Source organism: Scyliorhinus canicula, chromosome 21, assembly GCF_902713615.1.
Source record: "Scyliorhinus canicula chromosome 21, sScyCan1.1, whole genome shotgun sequence".
Taxonomy (NCBI): domain Eukaryota; kingdom Metazoa; phylum Chordata; class Chondrichthyes; order Carcharhiniformes; family Scyliorhinidae; genus Scyliorhinus; species Scyliorhinus canicula.
In genome coordinates, this window is record NC_052166.1 from 69,109,437 (window position 1) to 69,125,396 (window position 15,960).

Below are 15,960 nucleotides of genomic sequence, written 5' to 3' on the forward strand. Positions count from 1 at the left end.
CTGCCCTAACGGGGGGATTCCTGCCCCTCACCCGGGGGGATTCCTGCCCCTCACCCGGGAGCCCCTCACCCGGGGGGGGATTCCTGCCCCTCACCCGGGGGGATTCCTGCCCCTCACTCGGGGGATTCCTGCCCCTCACCCGGGGGATTCCTGCCCCTCACTCCGGGGGGATTCCTGCCCCTCACCCGGGGGGGATTCCTGCCCCTCACCCGGGGGGATTCCTGCCCCTCACCCGGGAGCCCTTCACCCGGGAGCCCCTCACCCGGGGGGATTCCTGCCCCTCACCTGGGAGCCCCTCACCCGGGGGGATTCCTGCCCCTCACTCGGGGGGGGATTCCTGCCCCTCACTCGGGGGGATTCCTGCCCCTCACCCGGGAGCCCCTCACCCGGGGGGATTCCTGCCCCTCACCCGGGGGGATTCCTGCCCCCCACCCGGGGGGATTCCTGCCCCCCACCCGGGGGGAGGTTCCATCTTCCAGAGCTGCTGGCTCAGTGGACAGAAGAGGAAATCCAGGAAGATTCCGAGCCTGATTCCCGGGAAGCAGAGGCACAGGTAAATTTAAGGGCGAAGATGGTGGGGATGGCTGGAATGGGGGGGGGGGGGTGAGTTCAGAAGGGGGCTTCCCAGGCATCCCCCGAAATATTGAAGCTGGGCGGGAAAGGGCACAATGCCTCAATCAGCTGGGCAGTGATGGGTTTCCTGTCCAATGTCTCGCCCATCCCAGCACGGTCCATGTAGACGGGAACCTGGAGGAATCCCATCCCTGAAACACTTCACCTTCCGCTCCCCTCCCCACCCCCTCCCGTCGCGCTAGGGCGTGACTGTAAACCGTGGCCAAAAGGTTTCGAATACCTGATTCTCCCGCCAATCTCTTTCTGAAACAACATCATCTTTGTCCGATTTTTCATCTGGGAATGAATAATAATAGTCCTCTCCGTAGATATCGTAGTAACTTGTGATTACTGACGGATATTCCGCAGTTATGGCTTCCGGGACAGTCAATGTGGTTTCCTCAAACACTTCATGCTCAGCTTCCGTTTCAGTCTCCTATTTCAATCGGAAATAGAAACATTATTCACTCCCATCAGCTTTTCCTTATTATCTTGTTCCCAGTTTCCCACTGCGTTGGTATCCCAGTGTCCCAATATCCCGGTACCCCAATGTCCCGGTATTCCCTGCTTACCGTGTATTCTGGCACTGCCGTGATTGGTCCTGTGATTTGCTCCCCATATTCCAGGATTGTATCAGTGGGAGGCTCCTTATAATCATCCGGTAATTCTTCATAATACGGATACTCGTAATAATAACTCTCCCCCGGATTCTGGGAAGGAAACAAAACCATTCATCACAGCCTCAATTAGCCGGCAAGAAACCATTCCCAAAAATATGGGGAAGTCGGGAGATTGTGGGAGGTGGGGTGTGGAGGGGAGGGTGGGTGTGGGAAATTTGGAGGAGTGAAGAAGGAGTCTGGGAGAGGGATAGGGGAGAGCATGGATCTGGGGGGGAGGGATAGGGGAGAGCATGGATCTGGGGGGGAGGGATAGGGGAGAGCATGGATCGGGGGGGGGGGAGGGATAGGGGACAGCATGGATCTGGGGGGGAGGGATAGGGGAGAGCATGGATCTGGGGGGGGAGGGATAGGGGAGAGCATGGATCTGGGGGGGAGGGATAGGGGAGAGCATGGATCTGGGGGGGAGGGATAGGAGAGAGCATGGATCTGGGGGGGGAGGGATAGGGGAGAGCATGGATCTGGGGGGGGGAGGGATAGGGGAGAGCATGGATCTGGGAGGGGGGATGGATAGGGGAGAGCATGGATCTGGGGGGGAGGGATAGGGGAGAGCATGGATCTGGGGGGGGGGAAGAGCATGGATCTGGGGGGGGGGATAGGGGAGAGCATGGATCTGGGGGGGGTACTGGGAAGGGATGGTGAAGGTGAAGTTAACTGAGGAAATTTGGGGGAGATGGGAAGTGTATTGAGGAGGGTGGAGGAAAAGAGGTGGAAGGCTAAGGGTACTGGGGCACGGGGAGGAGTAAGGGGGAGGAAATTGGGGGAAAGGTACTGGTTGAGGGGGAAGACCAGTTGAAGCCTACAGTATGTGGAGCGAGGAGGATAATCTGTTCCATCAAACTCCACAGAAAACACAATAGTGTCGAGGCCTTTCCTTCTTTGACGTCCCTTTAAGACCAAAAGTAGTCATCCCAAGTTTAACGGATCACAAACCCCCAACTGGAGCATTTGGGGAAAACCTTCAGGAATCGGAACCCGTAACATTTCAGAAAATAGACTTATTTAACTGTGGTTCAAACATGCAAACCTTTGCCCTGTTAATGGACCATCAATGTCCCCGTTTTAAAACAAGCCCAAGATGTTACATTTAAACCAAGGACTGGAACCAAAATCCACTCAGGGCCTTTTGGTAGATTTGAGGCTCAGTTTCTTTCACAGGAGATGCACAGAGACCAAGGAATGATCCTAAATATTTACACAAAGCCTTTTGAGAAGCTGTCCACTGTCTGTAAACATTGTGACACAGGGATGCCTCAGGCTAATGGAATGGAATGATTAGATGTGAGCAGGATCACAGGGAGTTCAGTCCTCTCTCTCTCTCTCTCTGTCTCCCTCTCGACGAGAGCCATTTCAGAGAGGCAGGAAGCTGCAGAGGGCAACACTCACAGAGAGACCCTGGTTCATGTGAGGCACCTTCCTCCACATCCCACTCCAGCAGGCCGATACTGACTCTCCAGCACAGGCCCGCAGTTTCGAACAAAGATGCATTTCCAGGCTGCTCCTGGCTATAAAAGCAAACTCAGAAAGGCTGTTAGAGGAACATGATTTCACGTCTTCATTTTCTTTGTATCTTTTCCTTTATTGAGAGATTGAAATCTGTGTTAAATTCAACAGCAATTTTATTGCAAACGCAGAGGTTTCACTGACTGGAGCCAGAATTCATCCCAATGGAAAACTGTCTGGGTCAGTTTACACGGTAATTACACCCACCCACACCCACCCATAGCCACTCCATACCCCACCCACACCCCATCCTAACCCACCCATACCCGTCTGTAACCCACCCATACCCGTCTGTAACCCACCCATAACCCACCCACACCCACCCATAGCCACTCCATACCCCACCTATGCCCCATCCTAACCCACCCATACCCCATCCTAACCCACCCATAACCCACCAACACCCACCCATAGCCACTCCATACCCCACCCATGCCCCATCCTAACCCACCCATACCCAATCCTAACCCACCCATACCCGTCTGTAACCCACCCATAACCCATCCACACCCACCCATACTCATCTGTACCCACCCACAACCCACACATACCCACCCAAAACCCACCAATAACCCAACCATACCCCACCCTCACCCACCCGTATCCACCCACACCCATCTGTACCCACCCATACCTACCCACACCCACCCATACCCACTATGACCCACCCATAACCAATTCATACCCACCCATTCTCACCCATAACCCACTCATAATTCACCCACACTCACCCCGTACCCACCCATAACCCACCCTTTACCAATCCATAATCCACCCATAAACCACCCATACTGCACCCTTGCCATACACATACCCGCCCATACCACACCCATACCTTACGTACCCATTCCCACACACACAGTATGCATGCCCACCTATACCCCACATATACCCACCCATAATCTCCTGTGGCCATTCCCCTGCAGAACAGATATACCGCTTTGGATACTGTTAAGGGGAACGGCCTCAGGGGAAAACAGCAACAGCCAAACTCGTGGCACCATGGTTGGTTCTGCTACAGAGGGGAGGGGTGATAAGTGTGACAGTACAATAGTTATCGGGGATTTAATTGGAAGGGGAATAGACAGGCGTTTCTGTGGCTGCAAACGAGACCCCAGGATGGTGTGTTACCTCCCTGGTGCTAGGGTGAAGGATGTCTTGGAGCGGGTACAGGACATTCTGGAGGGGGAGGGTGAACAGCCAGTGATCGTGGTACACACATTAGTACCAACGACATAGGTTAAAAAAAGGGATGAGGTCCTAAAAGCAGAATACAGGGAGCTGGGAAGGAAATTTATAAATTGGACCTCGAAGGTAATGATCTCAGGATTACAATCGGTGCCAAGTGCTTGTCAGAGTAGAAATGACAGGGTATATAGGATGAATACGTGGCTGAAGGGATGGTGTCAGGGGAAGGGTTTCCGATTCCTGGGGCATTGGGACCGGTTCTGGGGGAGGTGGGACCTGTACAAACGGGACGGGTTACACCTGGGCAGGTCTGGGACTGATGTCCTTGGGGGGGGGGGGGGGGGGGGGGGGGGGCTATTTGCCAGAACGGTTTGGGGAGTGTTTAAACTAATGTGGCAGGGGGATGGGAACCGAGGCAGGAAGTCTGAAGGCAGTAAAACAGGGACAGAAACAAAAGGCAGTAAGGAGGAAAGTGTAAGACAGAGAAGCCACAGTCAAAAATCAAAAAGGGTAACAGTACAAGGTACAGTGACTGAGTGGAGCTCAGTGAATAGTCGAGTAATAATAAAAGGAATAAAACGGGAAGTAAAAACATAAATCGAAAGTGACGCGGCAGGTTGTTACATGAAGATATGGGTTCAAAGACAAAGAAAGTTAGGAGAAAAGTTAAGAGGAAAATTGACTTAGGAGTAGTTACAGATCAAGATGTTAAGATTCAAAATGGAGGTATAAAAGCCAACATAAGGGTACTTTATCTGAATGCTCGTAGTATTCGGAATAAGGTGAATGAGTTGATGGTGCAAATCATCGTGAATGACTATGATTTAGTGGCCATTACTGAAACATGGTTAAAGGATGGTCACGACTGGGAGTTAAATATCCGAGGGTATCAAACTATTCGGAAGGACAGAGTGGATGGTAAGGGAGGTGGTGTAGCTCTGTTATTTAAGGATGACATCAGGCAATAGTTAGGGATGACATCGGTGCTATGGAGGGTAAGGTTGAATCCATTTGGGTGGAAATCAGGAATGGTAAGGCGAAAAAGTCACTGATAGGAGTAGTCTATCGGCCACCAAATAGTAACGTTATAGTGGGGCAGGCAATAAACAAAGAAATAACTGATGCATGTAGAAATGGTACAGCAGTTATCATGGGGGATTTTAATCTACATGTCGATTGGTTTAACCAGGTCGGTCAAGGCAGCCTTGAGGAGGAGTTTATGGAATGTATCCGCGATATTTTCCTAGAACAGTATGTAATGGAACCTACAAGGGAACAAGCGGTCCTAGATCTGGTCCTGTGTAATGAGACAGGGAGGAGTGATCATAATATGGTAGAATTTAAAATACAGATGGAGGGTGAGAAGGTAAAGTTTTGTGCTTAAACAAAGGGGATTACAATGGGATGAGAGAAGAGCTAGCTAAGGTAGACTGGGAGCAAATACTTTATGGTGGAACAGTTGATGGAGAACCTTCCAAGCAATTTTTCACAGTGCTCAGCAAAGGTTTATACCAACAAAAAGGAAGGACGGTAGAAAGAGGGAAGATCGACCGTGGATATCTAAGGAAATAAGGGAGAGTATCAAATTGAAGGAAAAAGCATATAAAGTGGCAAAGATTAGTGGGAGACTAGAGGACTGGGAAATCTTTAGGGGGCAACAGAAAGCTACTAAAAAAGCTATAAAGAAGAGTCAGATAGATTATGAGAGTAAACTTGCTCAGAATATAAAAACAGATTGTAAAAGTTTCTACAAATATATAAAACAAAAAAGAGTGGCTAAGGTAAATATTGGTCCTTTAGAGGATGAGAAGGGAGATTTAATAATGGGAGATGAGGAAATGGTTGAGGAACTGAACAGGTTTTTTGGGTCAGTCTTCACAGTGGAAGACACAAATAACATGCCAGCGACTGATAGAAATGAGGCTATGACAGGTGAGGACCTTGAGAGGATTATTATCACTAAGGAGGTAGTGATGGGCAAGCTAATGGGGCTAAAGGTAGACAAGTCTCCTGGCCCTGATGGAATGCATCCCAGAGTGCTAAAAGAGATGGCTAGGGAAATTGCAGATGCACTAGTGATAATTTACCGAAATTCACTAGACTCTGGGGTGGTCCCGGCGGATTGGAAATTAGCAAACGTAACACCACTGTTTAAAAAAGGAGGTAGGCAGAGAGCAGGAAATTATAGGCCAGTGAGCTTAACTTCGGTAGTAGGGAAGATGCTGGAATCTATCATCAAGGAAGAAATAGCGAGGCATCTGGATAGAAATTGTCCCATTGGGCAGACGCAGCATGGGTTCATAAAGGGCAGGTCGTGCCTAACTAATTTAGTGGAATTTTTTGAGGACATTACCAGTGCAGTAGATAACGGGGAGCCGATGGATGTGGTATATCTGGATTTCCTGAAAGCCTTTGACAAGGTGCCACACAAAAGGCTGCTGCATCAGATGGAGATGCATGGCATTAAGGGTAAAGTAGTAGCATGGATAGAGGATTCCAGGGTCTGGCAGATGGAATACAATGTTGACAAATGTGAGATTATCCATTTTGCTAGGAAAAATAGCAAAAGGGATTATTATTTAAATGATAAAATATTAAAGCATGCTGCTGTGCAGAGAGACCTGGGTGTGCTAGTGCATGAGTCGTAAAAAGTTGGTTTACAGGTGCAACAGGTGATTAAGAAGGCAAATGGAATTTTGTCCTTCATTGCTAGAGGGATGAAGTTTAAGACTAGGGAGGTTATGCTGCAATTGTATAAGGTATTAGTGAGGCCACACCTGGAGTATTGTGTTCAGTTTTGGTCTTACCTGAGAAAGGATATACTGGCACTGGAGGGTGTGCAGAGGAGATTCACTAGGTTAATCCCAGAGCTGAAGGGGTTGGATTACGAGGAGAGGTTGAGTAGACTGGGACTGTACTCGTTGGGATTTAGAAGGATGAGGGGGGATCTTATCGAAACATTTAAAATTATGAAGGGAATAGATAGGATAGATGCGGGCAGGTTGTTTCCACTGGCGGGTGACAGCAGAACTAGGGGGCATAGCCTCAAAATAAGGGGAAGTAGATTTAGGACTGAGTTTAGGAGGAACTTCTTCACCCAAAGGGTTGTGAATCTATGGAATTCCTTGCCCAGTGAAGCAGTAGAAGCTCCTTCATTAAATGTTTTTAAGGTAAAGATAGATAGTTTTTTGAAGAATACAGGGATTAAGGGTTATGGTGTTCGGGCCGGAAAGTGGAGCTGTGTCCACAAAAGATCAGCCATGATCTCATTGAATGGCGGAGCAGGCTCGAGGGCCCAATGGCCTACTCCTGCTCCTAGTTCTTACGTTCTTATAACCACCAAAACCCCACCCATAACACACCCATATTCCTCACAATTCCACCCATCTGTACCCAGATATACCAACACATGCCCGTCATATACCCCCCACCCATACCCCTCATATCCCCCCACCCATACCCCTCATATACCCCCCACCCATACCCCTCATATACCCCCGACCCATACCCCTCATATACCCCCCACCCATACCCCTCATATACCCCCCACCCATACCCCTCATATACCCCCCACCCATACCCCTCATATAACCCCCACCCATACCCTCATATACCCCCACCCATACCCCTCATATACCCCCCACCCATACCCCTCATATACCCCCCACCCATGCCCCTCATATACCCCTCACCCATACCCCTCATATACCCCCTACCCATACCCCTCATATACCCCCCACTCACACCCCTCATATACCCCCCACCCATACCCCTCATATACCCCCCACCCATACCCTTCATATACCCCCCACCCATACCCTTCATATACCCCCCAACCATACCCCTCATATAACCCCCACCCATACCCTCATATACCCCCACCCATACCCCTCATATACCCACCACCCATACCCTTCATATACCCCCACCCATACCCTCATATACCCCCACCCATACCCCTCATATACCCCCCACCCATACCCCTCATATACCCCCACCCATACCCTTCAAATACCCCCCAACCATACCCTTCATATACCCCCCACCCATACCCCTCATATACCCCCACCCATACCCCTCATATACCCTCCACCCATACCCTTCATATACCCCCCACCCATACCCCTGATATACCCCCCACCCATACCCCTCATATACCCCCCACCCATACCCCTCATATACCCCCCACCCATACCCCTCATACCCCCCACCCATACCCTTCATATACCCCCCCACCAATACCCCTCATATACCCCCCACCCATACCCTTCATATACCCCCCACCCATACCCTTCATATACCCCCACCCATACCCCTCATATATCCCCCACCCATACCCCTCATACCCCCCACCCATACCCCTCATGTACCCCCACCCATACCCTTCATATACCCCCACCCATACCCCTCATATACCCCCACCCATACCCCTCATGTACCCCCCACCCATACCCCTCATATACACCCCACCCATACCCTTCATATACCCCCAACCATACCCCTCATATACCCCCCACCCATACCCTTCATATACCCCCCACCCATACCTTTCATATACCCCCCACCCATACCCCTCATATACCCCCCACCCATACCCCTCATATACGCCCCACCCATACCCCTCATATACCCCCACCCATACCCCTCATATACCCCCCACCCATACCCCTCATATACCCCCACCCATACCACTCATATACCCCACCCATACCCCTCATATACCCCCCACCCATACCCCTCATATACCCCCACCCATACCCTTCATATACCCCACCCATACCCCTCATATACCCCCACCCATACCCCTCATATACCCCCCACCCATACCCCTCATATACCCCCCACCCATACCCTTCATATACCCCCCACCCATACCCCTCATATACCCCCCACCCATACCCTTCATATACCCCCCACCCATATCCTTCATATACCCCCCACCCATACCCCTCATATACCCCCCACCCATACCCCTCATATACCCCCCACCCATACCCCTCATATACCCCCACCCATACCCCTCATATACCCCCCACCCATACCCCTCATATACCCCCACCCGTACCCCTCATATACCCCCCACCCATACCCCTCATATACCCCCACCCATACCCTTCATATACCCCCCACCCATACCCTTCATATACCCCCCACCCATACCCCTCATATACCCCCCACCCATACCCCTCATATACCCCCACCCATACCCTTCATATACCCCCCACCCATACCCTTCATATACCCCCACCCATACCCCTCATATACCCCCCACCCATACCCCCTCATATACCCCCCACCCATACCCCCTCATATACCCCCACCCATACCCTTCATATACCCCCACCCATACCCTCATATACCCCCCACCCATACCCCTGATATACCCCCCACCCATAAAACTCATATACCCCCCACCCATACCCCTCATATACCCCCCACCCTACCCCTCATATACCCCCCACCCATACCCCTCATATACCCTCCCACCCATACCCCTCATATACCCACCAGCCATACCCTTCATATACCCCCACCCATACCCTCATATACCCCCACCCATACCCCTCATATACCCCCCACCCATACCCCTCATATACCCCCTCACCCATACCCCTCATATACCCCCCACCCATACCCCTCATATACCCCCCACCCATACCCCTCATATACCCCCACCCATACCCCTCATATACCCCCCACCCATACCCCTCATATACCCACCACCCATACCCTTCATATACCCCCACCCATACCCTCATATACCCCCCACCCATACCCCTCATATACCCCCCACCCATACCCCTCATATACCCCCCACCCATACCCCTCATATACCCCACATCCATACCCCTCATATACCCCCCACCCATACCCCTCATATACCCCCACCCATACCCCTCATATACCCCCCACCCATACCCTTCATATACCCCCACCCATACACTTCATATACCCTCCCACCCATACCCCTCATATACCCCCCACCCATACCCTTCATATACCCCCCACCCATACCCTTCATATACCCCCACCCATACCCCTCATATACCCCCCACCCATACCCACACATACCCATCAGATCCATGCCCTTTCACCCCACACATTCCAAATGTACAAACCCCAAACCAGGCAGAATGATGTTGGGGGGGGGGGGGGGGGGGGGGGGGGGGGGCTGGCTGGCTGGCTGGCTGTTGGTAGGATCATGGGAACAGCACACGGGGAAACATTTGGTGTTCATGTCTCTGTCCCAGACAGACTGACACCCCCACAACCCCTTCCCACAACCCACTTCACCACGACAACCAATAGGCCAACGGGTCAGGACTGCCCTCGAGCGCTAGGAATTGGAGATCAATTTTATGACCATGGCTGAAAACACCCAGGATAATGATGGACACAAGGAGCATTGCAAATAATCTGGTGGCTGATTTCTCATTTTCTGTATATTCTAAATTATAAGAACATAGGAAGTGGGATGAGAGTGACTCAGTCAAACAGCCTATCAGGTAAGAGTGAGTTTCTCTCTCCTTAATTGACCACACGAACACAGACCGATGAGAGGCTGGGCTGATCGTGAATGGGGTCATGAGCGTCCAATAGCAGAAGCACAAGGCAGGGCTGGTCAGTGATCATGTGACAAAACCTCCAGCAATACAGGCGCAGATGAATTGATGACCCCACAATGTGGCTGTTTATGTTGCCGGGATTGGTCGTCTGCTCAGGCGGTGTGACTCAGGAGGATTGCAGAATCCATCATAAACTGTGAACGGGAAGAATTACTTACGTCATATTCTTCAAGGTTGGGATCCTGAGATTGCGGTGAGTCAGGGAGCGGATTGTCACAGTCAGGGTTATAATGTTCACAGTAATCATAAGCTGCTCTATGATCAGGTACGATCAGGAGTTGCTGGATGTCACCCTGTAACAAGAACAAAACTGTGTAAGTGACAACATATCAGAAAACAGAGTGGCAAAGCGAACATAGACCAGACCTCAAATAAAGCAGCATGGAGCAGATTTCAAATGGAATGGCCTGGTGAACATGGACTAGGCCTCAAGATGGAGTGGCCTGGCGAACATGGACTAGGCCTCAAGATGGAGTGGCCTGGTGAACATGGACTAGGCCTCAAATTGAGTGGCCTGGCGAACATGGACTAGGCCTCAAGATGGAGTGGCCTGGTGAACATGGACTAGGCCTCAAATTGAGTGGCCTGGCGAACATGGACTAGGCCTCAAGATGGAGTGGCCTGGCGAACATGGACTAGGCCTCAAGATGGAGTGGCCTGGTGAACATGGACTAGGCCTCAATTGGAGTGGCCTGGCGAACATGGACTAGGCCTCAAGATGGAGTGGCCTGGCAATAATAGGCTAGGCCTCAAAGTGGCCTGGCGAACATGGACTAGGCCTCAAACGGAGTGACCTAGTGAAACTGGGCAAGGCCTCAGAGTGGTCTGGTTAAAATGGGCTAGGCCTCAAACGGAGTGGCCTAGTGAACATGGAATAGGCTTCAAACATTAACAATATTCCTTTTATTGCAGCATGCCCATTATGTTTATACAGTATTGTAGTTCAAATTTTCAACGCAGAATCTCGCCGTGCAGCAGGAGGCCATTCGGCCCATCGTGCCAATGCCAGCTTTTTGAAACAGCGATCCCATCTCTATCCCCTACCAATTCCCACTAACTCTCCGTCTGAATCTACATCCACACCCATTGAGGGAGCATGTCCCAGATCACAAAAACTGGCTGCAGGGAAAAGTATTCTCCTCATCTGTCGCCTTGGGTCTTTGGCCGGTTATCTTCAATCCGTGTCCCGCTGGTTACCGACCCTATTGTTGGTGAAAACAGTTCCCGCAATATCGTGGATTGTTTTCTGACATTCAGACGGTTTCTCCCTTGCTTTGTTTGACCTCTGAACCTCTGAGTGTGCCGGCAAATACAGCAGCCATTTCCCGCCAGGAAGGACCCGTAAACAGCGATCGGTATAGTCAGCTAATCTGAGGATGTTTGGGATCTCTGCATTCACCAATTTTGACCTTTTGAGACCCTCAATTCCAATCGCTCCAGCTGTAGCCGCTGAGCCGCTAACGGCCTGGCCCTCAGGATCTGGAACCCGCCTGAAATCTCTCCCCCTCCAGTAAGACTTGCCTGAAAACCAATCTCTTTGACAAAGCTTTCAGTTTTACCCCCTTATCTCCCGATTTGTTCAATGTTTGTCTGGTTAAAGGTTCTTCTTGGAGAATGGCCAGAACTGGTCACAAACCTACAGACAACCAAGAATAGGACATATTTGAGGAGCTGCTATTGGGGATTTTAGGCACCTGTCCACATACAGTAGTGTTCACAAAGGAGATATTACTATCAATACGAGTGAGTGATGAGAGATAGAGTTAGTTCTGTAATTTCTGCCAGAACAGAAACCCTTCAGCAAGGTGCAAATCTGGACAAAAAACACAAAACTCCAGGCTGACACTCCCAGTGCCGCACTGTCAGAGGGTCAGTACTGAGGGAGTGCCGCACTGTCAGAGGGTCAATACTGAGGGTGAGCTGCACTGTCAGGGGGTCAGTACTGAGGGAGTGCTGCACTGTCAGTACCGAGGGAGAGCTGCACTGTCAGAGGGTCAGTACTGAGGGAGTGCCGCACTGTCAGAGGGTCAGTACTGAGGGAGTGCTGCCCTGTCAGAGGGTCAGTACTGAGGGAGTGCTGCACTGTCAGAGGGTCAGTACTGAGGGAGTGCCGCACTGTCAGAGGGTCAGTACTGAGGGAGTGCCGCACTGTCAGAGGGTCAGTACTGAGGGAGTGCCGCACTGTCAGAGGGTCAGTACTGAGGGAGTGCTGCCCTGTCAGAGGGTCAGTACTGAGGGAGTGCTGCACTGTCAGAGGGTCAGTACTGAGGGAGTGCCGCAATGTCAGAGGGTCAGTACTGAGGGAGTGCCGCACTGTCAGAGGGTCAGTACTGAGGGAGTGCTGCACTGTCAGAGGGTCAGTACTGAGGGAGTGCTGCCCTGTCAGAGGGTCAGTACTGAGGGAGTGCTGCACTGTCAGAGGGTCAGTACTGAGGGAGTGCTGCCCTGTCAGAGGGTCAGTACTGAGGGAGTGCCGCACTGTCAGAGGGTCAGTGCTGAGGGAGTGCTGCACTGTCAGAGGGTCAGTACTGAGGGAGTGCCGCACTGTCAGAGGGTCAGTACTGAGGGAGTGCCGCACTGTCAGAGGGTCAGTACTGAGGGAGTGCTGCACTGTCAGAGGGTCAGTACTGAGGGAGCGCCGCACTGTCAGAGGGTCAGTACTGCCCTGAATACCGATGTCAGTACATTGTGCTGATATTCCAACATTAATGAACTCAGCTCCACGTTGAATAGCTGAATCTCTCTCCTTCCGCGAGCACGTCACTCTCTCTCCTGTACTCCTGTTTGATGTCACTAACGTACCTTTCCCCAGTCCCTCGAAGCAGGGCCCCCCATGTGGAGACAGACTCTATTGTGTGCCTCAGACGCTGTGATGTTGTGCAGCTGCCTATCAAAGCCTTTGAATTAAAGAAGCTGAAAGTCTGCCTGATCACAGAACAAACTGATCTGAACATGAAACAGCAACAGCTGCTTCCCATAGCCAAAACACGGAGAGATATACCACCTGTATGAACATGTGTCACCATCTCTCTGTTTAGTCAATATCACCCTGCCCAAAATTACCTATTTGTGCTTCTCCTTAATCTTCAAATGCTCTGAGTGACTGTCTCCATGAAACCACATTGCTGATCAATTCTCACTGTAACTCAGCACTGCACTGGTTTTCGAGATATTGGAGTGTTGAGTGTTGGAGTGTTGGAGTGTTGGAGTGTTGAAGAATGAGTGTTGAGTGTTGTATACCGAATGATGACGGTGGAGTGTTTAGCTTGTCCATTATGTGTTGAGGGTTGTGAGTTGAGGGTTGTGTGTTTGGGATTGTGTGTTGTGTGTTTGGGGTTGTGTATTGTGTGTTGAGGGTTGTGTGTTGAGGGTTGTGTGTTGAGCATTGAGTGTTGAGGTTTTGTATTGTGTGTTGTGTGTTGTGTGTTTGGGGTTGTGTATTGTGTGTTGAGGTTGTGTGCTTGGGGTTGTGTGTTGAGCATTGAGTGTTGAGGTTTTGTATTGTGTGTTGAGGGTTGTGTGTTTGAGATTGTGTATTGTGTGTTGAGGGTTTTGTGTTGAGGGCTGTGTATTTTGTGTTGAGGGTTGTGTGTTGAGGTTGTGTGCTTGGGGTTGTGTTGAGTGTTGAGAGTTGCGTGGTTTAGGTGGGCAGAGCCGTTGGCAGGGTGGGTACACTGATACACACAGGCATCATGTCAATATGGTTCAGTAATGAAAAGGGGTTGTTAAATACTGAGGGGCGATTCTCCAACATGGAGCCCAAGTGTTCGCGCCGTCGTGAACGCTGTCACGTTTCACGATGACGCGAACCAGCCCCGGGTACGACCGATTCTGGTCCCCACAGGGGGCCAGCATGGCGTTGAAGCGGTTCACGCCGCTCCAGCCTCCTTTCCTGGCGCCAAATGGGCACCACGCCAACCCGCGCATGCGCCAGCCCCGACTCAACATGGGGCTGGTTTAGCACAGTGGGCTAAATCGCTGGCTTTTAAGGCAGGCCAGCAGCACGGTTCAATTCCCGTACCAGCCTCCCCGAACAGGTGCCGGAATGTGGCGACTAGGGGCTTTTCACAGTAACTTCATTGAAGCCCACTCGTGACAATAAGCGATTTTCATTTTCATTTCATTGCAACATGGCGTCGGTGTTCAGGGGCCGGCCGCGCCAGAAAGTAGGCCCGGGGGGGGGAGGGGGGGGGAGAGGCTGGCCCACCGATTGGTGGGCCCCGATCGCAGGCCAGACCCCATCGGAGGCCCCCCCGGTAAAGGAGCCCCCCTCCCACCCCCACAGTCTGCCCCCCTAACCGTTCGTGCAGAGTAACCGCCGGCAGCGACCAGGGGTGAATGGCGCCGACGGGACTCTGTCGGATCGGCGCGGCCGCTTGGCCCATCCTTGTGGAGAATCGGCACCATTTGCGCCGGTGCGTTTGGCGCGGCTGCGACGATTCTCCGGCCTGGCGCGGGAATCGGAGAATCGCCCCCTGAGTCTTTTCAAGGATTCTTTCCAACGGTTTGAGGATTAACTAATTTTATTTTGTGTTATTTATCAAGCGAAGATATATCAGAATGTGTCAGAAAACAAACGTTAGCTCCAAATATGAAGCTGAATGGATTCCACAAACCGGATAATGCAGGATCGCCACTCAAGTACCCGGTGTGGTGATATACATTACTGTAAATACACAAGGGGTTAATGTAAATACACGGAGACTAGATAGACACTAGAGGGAGCACCAGAGACATGACACACAGACACTCAACCAATAGGTCAGTTAGGTAGGACACGACCAATAGGCATTCACCATACACACAGAGGTGACACTACCACAGGGGGGCATTACACCAACCCATATATAAAGGACACAGCACACATGATCTTCCTCTTTCCAGTGGAGACACTCAGTGAGTACAGATACAGGGTTGATTGAACATCACACCCACCACGTGGATTGTAGCAGACTGGTTTGTCAGTCCGAGTAGCTATAGAAGGATTAACAGTGGAGTCGAATCCAAGTAGGAGAATTGTTAATAGTTTAATAAACGTGTTGAAGTTATCTCCACGTCTGAACCTTCCTTTGTCAGAGTGAACATCAAGGAAGCAGCTCAAGAGCATAACAAGACACCCGGCAATAACCATCTCCATTAAGAGATTAACCATCACTCCTTGGCATTCAATGGCATTACCATCGCTGAATCCCCCACAATCAACATCTTGGGGGTTACCATTGATCAGAAACTGATCTGGACCCAGCCACATTAATACTGTGGCTACCAGGGCAGGTCAGGAGCTGGGAATCCTGTGGCGAGTAACTCACCTCCTGACCCCCTCCCTTTCCACCATCTACAAGACACCAGTCAGG

The 15,960-nt window shown here is 51.2% G+C and overlaps 1 protein-coding gene across 1 annotated transcript in view; it reads left to right on the forward strand.

The window, feature by feature from the left end:
* LOC119955541 (collagen alpha-1(XI) chain-like) overlaps positions 1 to 950 on the forward strand; it is a 23,362-nt gene extending 22,412 nt beyond the window's left edge. Inside the window, exon 6 of the mRNA XM_038781813.1 lies at positions 942 to 950. Coding sequence (XP_038637741.1) covers positions 942 to 950 — 9 coding nt within the window. The remainder of the gene's footprint in view (positions 1 to 941) is intronic.
* The last annotated feature ends 15,010 nt before the right edge of the window (positions 951 to 15,960 follow it).